Below are 14,791 nucleotides of genomic sequence, written 5' to 3' on the forward strand. Positions count from 1 at the left end.
CTGTAGGCGGCTTTCAAACAGATTTTCTAAGACTGATGCCTGCACTAGATGACGAAAGTAAAGCGCGCCTAGAAACACCGATAACGTTGCAGGAGATAGAATCTGCAATAGATAACCTGACACCTGGGAAAGCACCTGGGCCGGATGGTCTAAGCGCTGCCTTCTTTAAAACTTTTCAGCAGTATGCGGCTCAGTTTATGCTCGATGTAATCACTGAAGCTTATGAACGTAATACTGTTCCATTGTCTTTCGCTACATCGCACATTGTGCTAATACCCAAGACAGATGATCCGGAGAAACGACTGTTGGTGGGGTCATATCGACCGATTAGCCTCACCAATGTTGACTACAAGGTGTATATGAAGGTTTTAGCAAAAAGACTGCAAAGCGTAATAAAAAAACTGGTTGGGTCTCATCAAACGTGCGGCATCAAAGGTCGATCCATTGCCACGAATATACATGTCGCAAGAACCGTACTAGAATGTGTGGATGCACTCGGTGGTCAGATAGCCGTGATGCAGTTAGATTTGGCGAAAGCCTTTGACCGTGTTTCCCACCAAATTCTTTTTTCCATTTTGGAGCATTCTAACCTTGGAAAAGTCATAGTGGAGGGTGTTAAAATGGCTTACGCGAACTGCACGACCCGTATTATAGTGAATGGTGAACTGACTGACAGCATCGCAGTACGTTCATCGGTAAGGCAGGGCTGCCCGCTCTCACCCCTGCTTTTTGCACTGTATTTAGAGCCACTTTGCTTGGCTATCATTGATAGCGATCGCATTTTAGGGTTCAAGCTGCAATCAGCACACGTGAAAATGCTAGCATATGCTGATGACATAGCAGTGTTTTGTGCAACTAGAAAGAGCATCTGTGAAGTTACGGGTGTCGTCCAAACATTTTGTGATCAAACCGGATGTATGATCAATTGGGAGAAAAGCTCTGGGTTTTGGCACGGTGATTGGGACGTGACACCTGATTTCTTCTGTAAGCTGCGATGGTCTGCTCTCCCAACGCGATATCTAGGCGTGCCTTTAGATTGTTATCGAGATCCCAACGTGCACTGGATGGAAGAAACATCCAGAGCGAAAGAAAAAGCGGATGCGTGGCAAGGAAGGCAACTGTCAATGTTTTCGCGAGCTTCTATTTGCAATGTTTTTCTTATTTCGAGGCTGTGGTACCTCATGAATGTGTTGTGTGTCTCACGAACCTCAATTCAGAAAATGCACCGCGGTTTTGCTGTTTTTATTTGGGCATCCACATGGGAAAAAACCGCCCGCACGAATTTGTTTATTTCTGTTAAGAGGGGCGGGCTTGGCCTAGCACATCTGTTCTTGCGTCAGGTGGTCTCGCGATTTATATTCCTGCGTGATCAAAAAGATACCTTTCTAAGAACTGTGATGCAAGTGCGATTGCAGAGGCTGCTCCCTGAATGGATTGTGTCATGTGAAAGCATGCCTGGTACTGTGACTGGCTACCTGCGCGAGGTTGTTTTTTCGTGCAAGTTGCTGGAAGTGCGGTTTTCTTTTGATTACCTTTTCAATGTTCCCAGAAAAAAACTGTATAAAGATCTCATTGACGTGATGCTGCCGGTGCCTTTTTACCGGGCATTACACTGTGGAGGCCCAGGGCAGGACGTTTTGAAAAGAGTTAAGAAGATGCCCGTGAGGCCGTCTGCTAAAACGTTCCTTTTCAAACTTCACTCTAATACGCTCCCTGTTAAAACCTGGCTGAATGAAAAAGGTATCTTCGTCCCATGGACAACAAATTGCCTGTTGTGCAAAAAACCGGAAACCATTGAACACGTCTTCTTACAGTGTTGGGATGCTATCTTTCTATGGGACGTCCTCCAAAGGACAATTAAAAAGGAACTTCCATTAACTCCTTACGGCATAAGATTCCTACCAGTGCAGAACGATGATGCACCTTACGATTTAATGATGCTTCTTGGCCTCCATAGTTTGTGGAAAACACGAATGCAGGTGCGTCACGCAGATATAAATACACGATCTGCGCGTGAAAACTTCATTGAAAGTGCGGTGTATATACGCGCAACTTTCAGGATGCAGCAGGATCCACCACAATGGCAATGTCTATTTGATGAGTTGGTGAACCTGAAAAGATTTTAGCCGCGTACGCGTTAGCTCAAGTGTAGTTGACGTGTTTTATTATGTGTACTTTTGTTTTGTGTTTCACGGCAATAAAGAAAAAAAAAAAAAAAAAAAAAGCCTCCGTGGCGCAATCGGCTAGCGCGTTCGGCTGTTAACCGATAGGTTGGAGGTTCGAGTCCTCCCGGTGGCGGCATTTTTTGGTTCTAGCTGTAGTGTAGTTTGTTCCTGAACAGCAAAACAAGTTTGGTTATTGTAGAGAAACACACTAATTGACGTTTTGCTTTGTTGCTGTATTCCCGTGCATTAAATAAAAAAAAAATGCTTCATGAAACACTAAACGCCCTAGCTATTTGAAGCTTTCCGAGTGTGTTGTTAGCTGGAGAAGCTTTCTTCTTGGCATACCCCCCGACCCGGCCTCCGTGGCGCAAAGGGATTCCACTTCCGGCCACCACTGTGAACGGACGTGTTATCATGAGCTCCGTCGGAGCGGTGTTAGCGGCTCAGCCGAGCCGCGGGAACAGGTTTGCTGCTGAAGATAACGACACAGGCTACGAAGTTATGCTGCCCGACCTCCCAACAGGTCGTATTGTTTTTAATACCGTATTTTTGCACGGCGACGTTAGAGCGCGGCCGTATAGGGTCGAGGACTACAGGGATGCCCTTGCCCGTTTGGAATTGCTTCCCGAGGTTGTGGTCTTGGGAGCATTCCAAATGAATCATGTGGGGGCAGTCACGTTTAAGAACACGGAAGCCGTTAAGAAAGTGCTTGCTGCCGGGAGCATGACTGTGAAGGAGCACCGGTGTCTTGTGATTGACCCCAACAAGCAAGAGGTTCGCATTAAAGTGCACTGGATTCTTCACAACGTGACTGATGAAGAAGTGCGTGCGGCCTTCTTTCCGTACGGCGAGGTGACCGAGTGTTCGAAGGAGCGCTGGCGTGTGCACGGCGTCACAGAAAAAGGGTCAACGACCCGTGTACTAAGCCTGAAGCTGAAATCCAACGTGACAGTTGAAGACATACCTCATCAACTGCGAATAGCCGGTGAACCTGCACTTTTGGTTGTAGCTGGGAGGCCTCCGCTGCCAAGGGAAAGGCCACATTCGCCGCGACTGTCGGGTACCTCGGTGCTCGCGCTGTCGCCGGTTTGGTCACGACGAAAGCGAGTGTGTACCTACGTACGCAAGCAAGACCGGACAAGGAAGGAACGTCGATGTGACTGAACACGTTACGGACGAGGTGGAGGCTGAGGAAGCATCAAGGGCAGCTGGAGGCAAAACAGCAACCGTCGAGAAGAGCACGCAGCCATCAAGTGTTGGGCCTAGCGGCACAAGTCCGGCCGAGGCACCTCCAGTACCGCAACGCGTCTCAGAGGAAAAGACGAGCCAAGAAAAGCAGCCGCCTTCTCTCAGAGCCCCTGCTAGGACACTTGACGAACCGCACGTCGAACACCCCCATAATGAGGTCTCATTGGAGGAAGCTGCTGTCACGGCCACAAAACGCGCTTACCTCGAAACTGTGAAAGATGACCGACAAACTGATGGAGCACCCGCGGAGGAGCCGCCCACCAAGGCGGTAATGACGCGACGGTCTCCCTACAGGCCAAGACCAAATATTCCACCAGACATACGACCTGCGGTAGAGGTGCCTGAATAGCGCTTCTACAGCTGTAATGTGCTGCCGTCGGTTTCCGGATCAGCGTGCCATGGTGGAGACGATATACCATGGAAGTGAACTGTGAGCTTGACCGTCAAACTTTGGCCATGGACTGTGAAAGTGCGTGTGACCGTTGCAAGGCGGTGCACTTTGTGGAGCTCCAGCACGCGGAATCCCCTTCAGCGCCACGGTACCCTGAGGTGAGCACTGCGCGAGCAGTGGGTGCCTTAAAGAATGAACAAAAGATTCAACTGCCACTACGCGTAGCCACACTGAACGTGCGTGGACTGGCGGCGAGGAAGCGCCAGTGTCAGGTCAACCGCCTCTTTTTAGAAAATGAATTGGATATAATCGCATTACAAGAAACTAATATTGAGAGTGAGGAGCACACAGATCGCATGGTTGAAATTTTTGGGTCCCGATACAATGTCTGCGTATGTCACGCGGTTGGAAAGTCCGGAGGTTGCGCGTTATTTTTGAGAAATAATCTTGGAATTGGGAATGAAACCATTGTCACATCCGAAGAGGGTCGATTCCTGGTTGTCGATTTCACCCTTTCTGGATGCTCATGGAGAGTGATTTGTGTGTATGCCCCTAACAATTACAAGGAACGTGTTAGTTTTTTTGAAAAGGTCAAAGTGTTTTTGAACTGCGAGAGAAGCGTCGTTTTGATGGGTGATTTTAACTGTGTCTGCATGCCAGAGGATCGAGTGCCGATCACCCCTGTGCGTGATCAGAGTGCGCAGTATCTCGATGCAATAATTCAAGAACACGACATGGAAGATCTGGGCTGGGTGTTGCTTCAAGGCACGCAGCCATGTTTTACGCACTTCCAACGCGGTAGCAATGCAAGACTAGATAGAGTATACGCAAGCATAGGATTTGTGACAATGTGTTCCAACCATGAAGTGAAACATGTTTCTTTCAGCGATCACAGCCTTGTTATTGTAAGCTTTGGGAAGAAACATAGTAGGACTCGTTTCAACTGGAAACTTTGGAAATTTAATGTTAAACTGCTGGAGGATGAAACTTTTGTTAAACAAATTATAGACTTAATCAAAATGCCTTGCGTCAAATCAGCAAGCTGCGCAGATAAGTGGGAAAATTTTAAGAACACAGTCAAGATGAAAGCGATAGAACGAGGAACTATCCTTCATCAAAGCGAAAAGAAACGAATCAAAGAATTGGAGTGCAAACTAGACTTTTTGACAAGTATGGAAACAGCAGTGCCCGGTTTGTACATAAAAGAAATCCGAGAAGTCAAAAGCCAGCTAGAAGCTCTGGAGGCAGATAAGTACCGAGCGGCTGTGATAAGGGCGCGCGCCGAAAAGTTGTGGGCTGGTGAAGTGCCGAATAAGCGTGCATTGTGTGATGAAAGAAGATATGCAGCACAAAATGAAATTCAACAGATCCGCTACCGCAACAGAATAACGACCGACCGCGAGGAAATCGAGCGAGTGTTTGTTGAGCATTACAAAGGACTGATAGGGAATGACAGAAGCGCAAAGGGCAGTCTGTGGGACGAATTTTTGCACCTCATGCCTCGATTAGACGAAGAGAAACGTGCGTGCTTAGAACAGCCTATTAGCTTAGAGAAAGTTCAGAAGGCTATTGAGGACCTGCCACTTGGGAAAACACCAGGACCTGATGGGTTAGGCGCTGCTTTCTATAAAACATTCAGAGAAGAAGTCAGCCCGCTGCTATACGATATGATTGCAGAAGCATACAATGTAAAACAAATGCCACCTTCCTTCTCTACTGCCCACATTGTGCTTATCCCCAAAACATGTGACCGAGAAAAAATGCTATCTGTGGGGGCTTATCGCCCGATAACCCTCACAAATGTCGACTACAAGATCTATATGAAGATTCTTGGCAAACGTTTACAGAGTGTCATCACGGACCTAGTTGGACCGCACCAAACGTGCGGAGTGAAAGGGCGTACCATCTGCACAAATGTGCACATCGCTCGAAGTATCCTTGAGTGCTGTGATGTGTTCGGTGGCCGAGTTGCAATGGTACAGCTAGACCTGTCGAAGGCGTTTGATCGCGTGGCGCACGATGTCTTGTACTCAGTTTTGGAACATGTAAATGTGGGCAGCATAATACAAGACGGGCTTAAAATGGTTTACAGCAGCTGTACAGTTCAAATAATTGTCAATAAGAACCTGTGTGAACCCATCCCTCTGCGGTCCTCCGTACGGCAGGGATGCCCGCTTTCACTATTGCTTTTTGCACTTTACCTTGAGCCCTTCTGTTTAAGTCTTATTAACAACGACCGAATAAATGGCTTCAGGTTTCAGTCATCTAATGTTAAAATTCTTGCGTATGCGGACGACATTGCTGTATTCTGCAGTGACCGCGAGAGTGTACAAGAAAGTGTTGACGTCGCCAAGCGGTTTTGCCAGCAAACTGGGGCTGAGATCAATTGCGAAAAGAGTGTGGGCTTTTGGCACGGAAACTGGGGAATTACACCACCGTTGTTCGCGAATCTGCAGTGGACAAACATGCCGTCGAACTACTTGGGTGTGCCTCTCGAGCAATATAACAAGAGCGCAGATTACTGGAACGAGGCGACGTCAAAAGTGAGCGAGAAAGCAAGGGCATGGCAAGGACGAGACTTGTCGATGTTTGCGAGAGCAACAGTATGCAACATTTTTTTAATTGCCAAAGTGTGGTATGTTTTGCAGTTTCTGTCTATGTCGCGTGTAAATGTGCAAAAAATGCATAGGGTATTTGCTGTGTATATCTGGAATTCAAGTTGGGAGAGGGTTAGAAGAACCAATTTGTTTCGAACAGTTCAAGATGGTGGTCTGGGTCTCGAACATTTGTTTGTTCGCCAGGTTGTGTCCCGTTTTATGTTTATGAGGGATCAGAAAGACCCCTTCCTGCGCTCAATGATGCAGGTGCGTCTGAGCAGAGCTCTTCCTGATTTTATAGTGTCCACTGTGAGATTGTCAACTTGTGGCGCTAGAGGTTATTTGAAAGAAGTTGTTGACTCTGTGCAATTTCTCAAGGTTCGTTTTCACAAGGGTATCTCAGCACTGTAAAGAGGAAGAGACTGTACAAAGATCTTATAGATCTAGTCATGCCAGTGCCTCTGTATCGTATAATAAACTCTGGAGGCCTAGGACAAGATGTTCTTAAAGGAATTAAAAGGATGCCAGTTAAAGCAAGTACAAAAACATTCTTTTTCAAACTGCACACGGGAACCTTGCCGGTTAAGACATGGCTATCTGACAAAGGCATTTTTGTACCATGGACAACGAACTGCTTGCTGTGCAAAAAGCCAGAAACCGTTGAACATGTGTTCATTGAATGTTGGGACGCGATCTTCTATTGGGATGTCCTGCAACGCACACTAAAAAAGGAACTACCTTTAACACCGATTGGAATCCGCTACTTACCAACAGATACAGATGACACAGGTGTCCCTTACGACATGATTATGCTCCTCGGCCTCCATAGTTTATGGAAAACTCGAATGGCGGTACGCAATACAGATGTAAACGTCCGAACAACAAAGGAAACTTTGTGGAAAGTGTATGTTATATACGTGATGTGTACCGAGTGCAGAGAGACCCACCCGCGTGGATGTGTGTGCTTGACGATTTAGTTCAAATCAAGTCATTTTAACTTTTGACCGGCTGCAGCAGCCGGGGTGCTTTTAACAATGTATCGTGCTTGTCTCAATAAAAAGGTATTAAAAAAAAAAAAAAAAAGCCTCCGTGGCGCAATCGGTTAGCGCGTTCGGCTGTTAACCGAAAGGTTGGAGGTTCGAGTCCTCCCGGTGGCGGCATGTTTTGGTTCTAGCTTTAGTGTAGTTAGTCACTGAGCAGCAAAACAAGTTTGGTTGATTGAGAGAAACACACCAATTGATATTTTACCTTGTTCCTGTATTCTCGTGCATTAAATAAAAAAAAGGCTTCATGAAACACTAAACGCCCTAGCCATTTTAAGCTGCCCGAGGGTGTTGTTAGCTAGAGAAGCATTCTTCTTGCATACCCCCCAACTCGGCCTCCGTGGCGCGATCGGTTAGCGCGTTCGGCTGTTAACCGAAAGGCTGGAGGTTCGAGTCCTCCCGGTGGCGATGTTTTGGTTCTAGCTTTAGTGTAGTTTGTCACTGAGCAGCAAAACAAGTTTGGTTGATTGAGAGAAACACACGAATTGATATTTTGCTTTGTTCCTGTATTCTCGTGCATTAAATAAAAAAAAATGCTTTATGAAACACTAAACGCCCTAGCCATTTTAAGCTGCCCGAGGGTGTTGTTAGCTAGAGAAGCGTTCTTCTTGGCATACCCCCCAAACTCGGCCTCCATGGCGCAATCGGTTAGCGCGTTCGGCTGTTAACCGAAAGGTTGGAGGTTCGAGTCCTCCCGGTGGCGATGTTTTGGTTCTAGCTTTAGTGTAGTTTGTCACTGAGCAGCAAAACAAGTTTGGTTGATTGAGAGAAACACACCAATTGATATTTTACTTTGTTCCTGTATTCTCGTGCATTCAATGAAAAAATGCTTTATGAAACACTAAACGCCCTAGCCATTTTAAGCTTCCCGAGGGTGTTGTTAGCTAGAGAAGCGTTCTTCTTGGCATACCCCCCAAACTCGGCCTCCATGGCGCAATCGGTTAGCGCGTTCGGCTGTTAACCGAAAGGCTGGAGGTTCGAGTCCTCCCGGTGGCGATGTTTTGGTTCTAGCTTTAGTGTAGTTTGTCACTGAGCAGCAAAACAAGTTTGGTTGATTGAGAGAAACACACCAATTGATATTTTACTTTGTTCCTGTATTCTCGTGCATTAAATGAAAAAATGCTTTATGAAACACTAAACGCCCTAGCCATTTTAAGCTGCCCGAGGGTGCTGTTAGCTAGAGAAGCATTCTTCTTGGCACACACCCCAACTCGGCCTCCGTGGCGCAATCGGTTAGCGCGTTCGGCTGTTAACCGAAAGGTTGGAGGTTCGAGTCCTCCCGGTGGCGATGTTTTGGTTCTAGCTTTAGTGTAGTTTGTCACTGAGCAGCAAAGCAAGTTTGGTTGATTGAGAGAAACACACCAATTGATATTTTACTTTGTTCCTGTATTCTCGTGCATTAAATGAAAAAATGCTTTATGAAACACTAAACGCCCTAGCCATTTTAAGCTGAACGAGGGTGTTGTTAGCTAGAGAAGCGTTCTTCTTGGCATACCCCCCAAACTCGGCCTCCATGGCGCAATCGGTTAGCGCGTTCGGCTGTTAACCGAAAGGCTGGAGGTTCGAGTCCTCCCGGTGGCGATGTTTTGGTTCTAGCTTTAGTGTAGTTTGTCACTGAGCAGCAAAACAAGTTTGGTTGATTGAGAGAAACACACCAATTGATATTTTACTTTGTTCCTGTATTCTCGTGCATTAAATGAAAAAATGCTTTATGAAACACTAAACGCCCTAGCCATTTTAAGCTGCCCGAGGGTGCTGTTAGCTAGAGAAGCATTCTTCTTGGCACACTCCCCAACTCGGCCTCCGTGGCGCAATCGGTTAGCGCGTTCGGCTGTTAACCGAAAGGTTGGAGGTTCGAGTCCTCCCGGTGGCGATGTTTTGGTTCTAGCTTTAGTGTAGTTTGTCACTGAGCAGCAAAGCAAGTTTGGTTGATTGAGAGAAACACACCAGTTGATATTTTGCTTTGTTCCTGTATTCTCGTGCATTACATAAAAAAAATGCTTCATGAAACACTAAACGCCCTAGCCATTTTAAGCTGCCCGAGGGTGTTGTTAGCTAGAGAAGCATTCTTCTTGGCATACCCCCCAACTCGGCCTCCATGGCGCAATCGGTTAGCGCGTTCGGCTGTTAACCGAAAGGTTGCAGGTTCGAGTCCTCGCGGTGGCGATGTTTTGGTTCTAGCTTTAGTGTAGCTTGTCACTGAGCAGCAAAACAAGTTTGGTTGATTGAGAGAAACACACGAATTGATATTTTGCTTTGTTCCTGTATTCTCGTGCATTAAATAAAAAAAAGGCTTCATGAAACACTAAACGCCCTAGCCATTTTAAGCTGCCCGAGGGTGTTGTTAGCTAGAGAAGCGATTCTGCTTCCGGCCACGCCAGTGAACGGACGCAGGATGCAGGGCTCCTCAGGAGCGGCTTCAGCGGCAATGTCAGGCCGCGGTAACAGGACTGCTGAAAAGGACAACACTTACCAGGTCGTTTTGCCTGCACTTCCAACAGGTCGGTTTGTTTTGAATACCGTTTTTTTGCACGCCGATATCAGGGCCCGCCCGTACCGGGTGGAAGATTTCCGGGATGCTTTAGGACAACACTCGCTAATCCCCGATGTTATCGCTATGGGGGCGTATCGGATGAGCCACGTCTGGGCCGTCACTCTCAAGGATACTGAAGCCGTCAACAAGATTGTCAGTGTAGGTGAGCTGTCTGTGAAAAACGGTCGCTGCTTGGTGATTGACCCGGCGAACCAGGACGTGCGACTCAAGCTTCACTGGCTACTTCACAACGTGCCAGATGAAGATGTTCGTGCTGCATTTGCGCCGTACGGAAAGGTGTCAGACGTTTCCCGGGAGCGCTGGCGTGTTAAAGGTATGCTGGAAAAGGGCTCTACAACTAGACTCGTCACGCTGAAGCTGAAAGCTGGCATGAAGCTCGACGACCTGCCGCATCAGCTCAATGTTAGCGGTGAGCTCGCGCTCGTCATTGTGCCAGGCAGACCCCCGTTGTGCCTACGCTGCCGGAGTAGGGTCACATCCGCAAAGAGTGCCGGGTTCCTCGCTGCGGAACCTGCCGACGGTTCGGGCATGAAGACAACCAGTGTGCACGAACCTACGCTAGCATTGCCGGACCTGGGACCAGCGAAGACTCGTCCGAGTTAATTATGGACGAGGCGGATGCGGAGGAGGCTGCTGACATTAGAGGTCAGTCAACGAAACAGGACGCGCCTTCCATGACGGTTTTAACAAAGGATAAGGTGACGGTCTCAAATGAAAAGAATGAACCTCGGCATGTCTTGAACGTTCCATCCCAGGACCATGAAAGCGAGTCAAAGGAAGGGTCAGAAGACTTAACCAAATTTTCTGACGCTGAGGATCATCTCAGTACTGAGCCTTCCTGTACTGATGCCATGGAGGTTGGGCCGGAGACAGCAGCCTTAATTGCCGCGAAACGTCCGCATGAGGAAAGCGTCGAGGAGACTCAGCTGCCAGGCGGTGTTTGTGGTGAGCCGCCGCCGAAAACTTCTGGCATCCGAAGAGCCACGTTAAGACCGAAGCCGAACTTCTCGGCTGACACGCGGCAGGCGGGCAAACCGCCTCCGTAGTTTTTGTGGAGACCTGAACGATTTGTGGGTCGGCTGCCTACCGACCAGCGTCACGAACCTTCTACAACCAAGTGGTGCGTGTGTTAGCAAAAATGAAACAATGGGCTTGGACTTCGTTTGAATGCATCCCGACATTCTGCTGGCAGGACATTACATGCATGCATACGCCGCTGTTTGTCAGAAGCGGAGGCCACGCAACCATGAAGGTAGGCACCATGCCGGTACTGGCGTCTCTCTCTAGTACATGACTCTCAAGCTTAATTCGCCGTTACACGTAGCTACTTTGAATGTTAGAGGACTGGGAGCGAGAAGGCGACAATGCCAGCTCAGTCGCCTCCTTGTGGATAATGATATAGATATAGCAGCTGTGCAAGAGTCAAAGATTGAGAGCCAAGAAAGCACTGACCGTATGGTGGCTTCTTTTCAAACAAACTTTTATGTGTGTGTATGCCATTCTGTTGGTGTATCGGGTGGATGCCTTTTATTTATACGTAACACGCTGGGAGTAAGCGTAGAGTCCGTTTTTGCCTGTCCAAGTGGTCGGCTTTTGGTTACCGATTTTACCTACTCTAATTTATGCTGGCGTGTTGTGTGTGTGTATGCTCCCAATTCAGGGCGTGAGCGTGAATTGTTTTTTCAGTCTATTGAGTTGTGGTTGAAGGTCGACAAAATCTTGCTTGTACTTGGTGACTACAACTGTGTGTGCGCAGCTGTGGACCGAGCGGCCAAGTGTAAACCTCGAAGAGACAGAAGCTCCGAGCTGTTGAATGCACTTGTGCATGAGTATAGCCTTGAGGATGTTGGTAGTGTGTTCTCCACTGGAAACCAGCCAGAGTTCACGCACTTTCAGCGAGATAGCCATGCCAGATTGGACAGGGTGTATGCCTCGGTAGATCTTGTTTCCCTATGTACTGCATATGAGGTCAAACCTGTGTCTTTCAGCGATCATTGTCTCGTGAGTGCAGTGTTTGGTCGCAAAGGAAAGAAATCGCGCTTTAACTGGTACCTATGGAAACTGAATGCCAAACTTCTTGCCGATGAAGAGTTCCTTACTGAAGTTAAGACAGAGTTTGAAAATCGTCTTGCTATGCGACCAGTAAGTTTTGCAGCGGAATGGGACAGCTTCAAAGAGTGGGTCAAATTGAAAGCAATAGAAAAGAGTAGTAAGCTGCGATACAAAGAGAAAGAAAAAGAAAAAGAACTGAATGAACAACTTGCTATTTTTTTGAGCATGGAAAGTACTGTGCCAGGGCATTTCGCCAGTAAAATACGAGAGCTTAAAAGTGAGCTGGAAACAATCGACAGCGAAAGATACACAGCGGCTGTCATACGTGCAAGGGCTGAAAAACTTTGGGCTGGAGAAGTGCCGACAAAACGAGCCCTAGCAGACGAGAAAAGATACGCCTGCCAGAAAGAAATTAGGAGTATAAGGTATGGCGGCCATATCACAGAAGATGCTAAAGATATTCAGCATGCGGTAGCAGAGCACTTCGAAGAACTGCTTAGCGCTAAGCTTGAGACTGTAGGCGGCTTTCAAACAGACTTTCTAAGACTGATGCCTGCACTGGATGACGAAAGTAAAGCGCGCCTAGAAACACCGATAACGTTACAGGAGATAGAATCTGCAATAGATGACCTGTCACCTGGGAAAGCCCCTGGACCCGATGGTCTAAGCGCTGTCTTCTTTAAAACGTTTCAGCACTATGCGGCTCAGTTTATATTCGATGTAATCACTGAAGCTTACGAACGTAATGCTGTTCCATTGTCTTTCTCTACATCGCACATTGTTCTAATACCCAAGACAGAGGATCCGGAGAAACGACTGTTGGTGGGGTCATATCGACCGATAAGCCTCACCAATGTTGACTACAAGGTGTACATGAAGGTTTTAGCAAAAAGACTGCAAAGCGTAATAAATGAATTGGTTGGGTCTCATCAAACGTGTGGCATCAAGGGTCGATCGATTGCCACGAATATACATGTCGCAAGAACCGTACTAGAATGTGTTGATGCACTCGGGGGTCAGATAGCCATGATGCAATTAGACTTGGCGAAAGCCTTTGATCGTGTTTCTCACGAAATTCTTTTTTCCATTTTAGAGCATTCTAACCTTGGTGAAGTCATAGTGGAGGGTGTTAAAATGGCTTATGCGAACTGCACGACCCGTATTATAGTGAATGGTGAACTGACTGACAGCATTGCAGTACGGTCATCAGTAAGGCAGGGCTGCCCGCTCTCACCCCTACTTTTTGCACTGTATTTAGAGCCACTTTGCTTGGCTATCATTGATAGCGATCGCATTTTAGGATTCAAGCTGCAATCAGCACACGTGAAAATGCTAGCATACGCTGATGACATTGCAGTCTTTTGTGCAACCAGAAAGAGCATCTGTGAAGTCACGGGTGTCGTTCAAACATTTTGTGATCAAACCGGATGTAAGATCAATTGGGAGAAAAGCTCTGGGTTTTGGCACGGTGATTGGGACGTGACACCTGATTTCTTCTGTAAGCTGCGATGGTCTGCTCTCCCAACGCGATATCTAGGCGTGCCTTTAGATTGTTATCGAGATCCCAACGTGCACTGGATGGAAGAAACATCCAGAGCGAAAGAAAAAGCGGATGCGTGGCAAGGAAGGCAACTCTCAATGTTTTCGCGCGCTTCTATTTGCAATGTTTTTCTTATTTCGAGGCTGTGGTACCTCATGAATGTGTTGTGTGTCTCACGAACCTCAATTCAGAAAATGCACCGCGTTTTTGCTGTTTTTATTTGGGCATCCACGTGGGAAAAAACCGCCCGGACGAATTTGTTTATTTCTGTTAAAAGGGGCGGGCTTGGCCTTGTCCATTTGTTTTTGCGTCAAGTGGTTTCGCGATTTATATTCCTGCGTGATCAAAAAGATATCTTTCTAAGAACTGTGATGCAAGTGCGATTGCAGAGGTTGCTCCCTGAATGGATAGTGTCATGTGAAAGCATGCCTGGTACTGTGACTGGCTACCTGCGCGAGGTTGTTTTTTCGTGCAAGTTGCTGGAAGTGCGGTTTTCTTTTGATTACCTTTTCAATGTTCCCAAAAAAAAACTGTATAAAGATCTCATTGACGTGATGCTGCCGGTGCCTTTTTACCGGGCATTACACTGTGGAGGCCCAGGGCAGGACGTTTTGAAAAGAGTCAAGAAGATGCCCTTGAGGCCATCTGCTAAAACGTTCCTTTTCAAACTTCACTCTAATACGCTCCCTGTTAAAACCTGGCTGAATGAAAAAGGTATCTTCGTCCCATGGACAACGAATTGCCTGTTGTGCCAAAAACCGGAGACAATTGAACACGTCTTCTTACAGTGTTGGGATGCTGTTTTTCTATGGGACGTCCTCCAAAGGACAATTAAAAAGGAACTTCCCCTAACTCCGTACGGTATCAGATTCCTACCAGTGCAGAACGATGATGCACCTTATGATTTAATTATGCTTCTTGGCCTCCATAGTTTGTGGAAAACACGAATGCAGGTGCGTCACGCAGATATAAATACACGATCTGCGCGTGAAAACTTCATTGAAAGTGCGGTGTATATACGCGAATCTTTCAGGATGCAGCAGGATCCACCACAATGGCAATGTCTATTTGATGAGCTGGTGAACCTGAAAAGATTTTAGCCGCGTACGCGTTAGCTCAAGTGTAGTTGACGTGTTTTATCATGTGTATTTTGTTTTGAGTTTCACGGCAATAAAGAAAAAAAAAAAGTTTGCTAGAGAAG

At 47.1% G+C, this 14,791-nt stretch overlaps 1 protein-coding gene and 7 non-coding genes across 8 annotated transcripts; all 8 read left to right on the forward strand.

Annotated features, from left to right (window-relative positions):
- Window positions 1–1,397: 1,397 nt before the first annotated feature.
- Window positions 1,398–14,690, forward strand: LOC146183480 (uncharacterized). The gene is made up of 3 exons (XM_084609123.1): window positions 1,398–1,669; window positions 6,922–7,252; window positions 14,544–14,690. The coding sequence occupies exons 1-3, from the start codon at window positions 1,398–1,400 to the stop codon at window positions 14,688–14,690; spliced, it is 750 nt and encodes a 249-aa protein (XP_084465249.1).
- On the forward strand, window positions 7,485–7,558 carry TRNAN-GUU (transfer RNA asparagine (anticodon GUU)). Its single transcript has one exon. It is a non-coding gene; the product is annotated as a tRNA-Asn (tRNA).
- Window positions 7,779–7,852, forward strand: TRNAN-GUU (transfer RNA asparagine (anticodon GUU)). Its single transcript has one exon. It is a non-coding gene; the product is annotated as a tRNA-Asn (tRNA).
- TRNAN-GUU (transfer RNA asparagine (anticodon GUU)) lies at window positions 8,074–8,147 on the forward strand. The gene has a single exon. It is a non-coding gene; the product is annotated as a tRNA-Asn (tRNA).
- Window positions 8,367–8,440, forward strand: TRNAN-GUU (transfer RNA asparagine (anticodon GUU)). Its single transcript has one exon. It is a non-coding gene; the product is annotated as a tRNA-Asn (tRNA).
- On the forward strand, window positions 8,659–8,732 carry TRNAN-GUU (transfer RNA asparagine (anticodon GUU)). The gene has a single exon. It is a non-coding gene; the product is annotated as a tRNA-Asn (tRNA).
- Window positions 8,952–9,025, forward strand: TRNAN-GUU (transfer RNA asparagine (anticodon GUU)). The gene has a single exon. It is a non-coding gene; the product is annotated as a tRNA-Asn (tRNA).
- TRNAN-GUU (transfer RNA asparagine (anticodon GUU)) lies at window positions 9,244–9,317 on the forward strand. Its single transcript has one exon. It is a non-coding gene; the product is annotated as a tRNA-Asn (tRNA).
- Window positions 14,691–14,791: the final 101 nt, after the last annotated feature.

This window comes from Amblyomma maculatum, chromosome 7 (genome assembly GCF_055883805.1).
Source record: "Amblyomma maculatum isolate TAMU_Amacu chromosome 7, ASM5588380v1, whole genome shotgun sequence".
Classification (NCBI taxonomy): Eukaryota; Metazoa; Arthropoda; class Arachnida; order Ixodida; family Ixodidae; genus Amblyomma; species Amblyomma maculatum.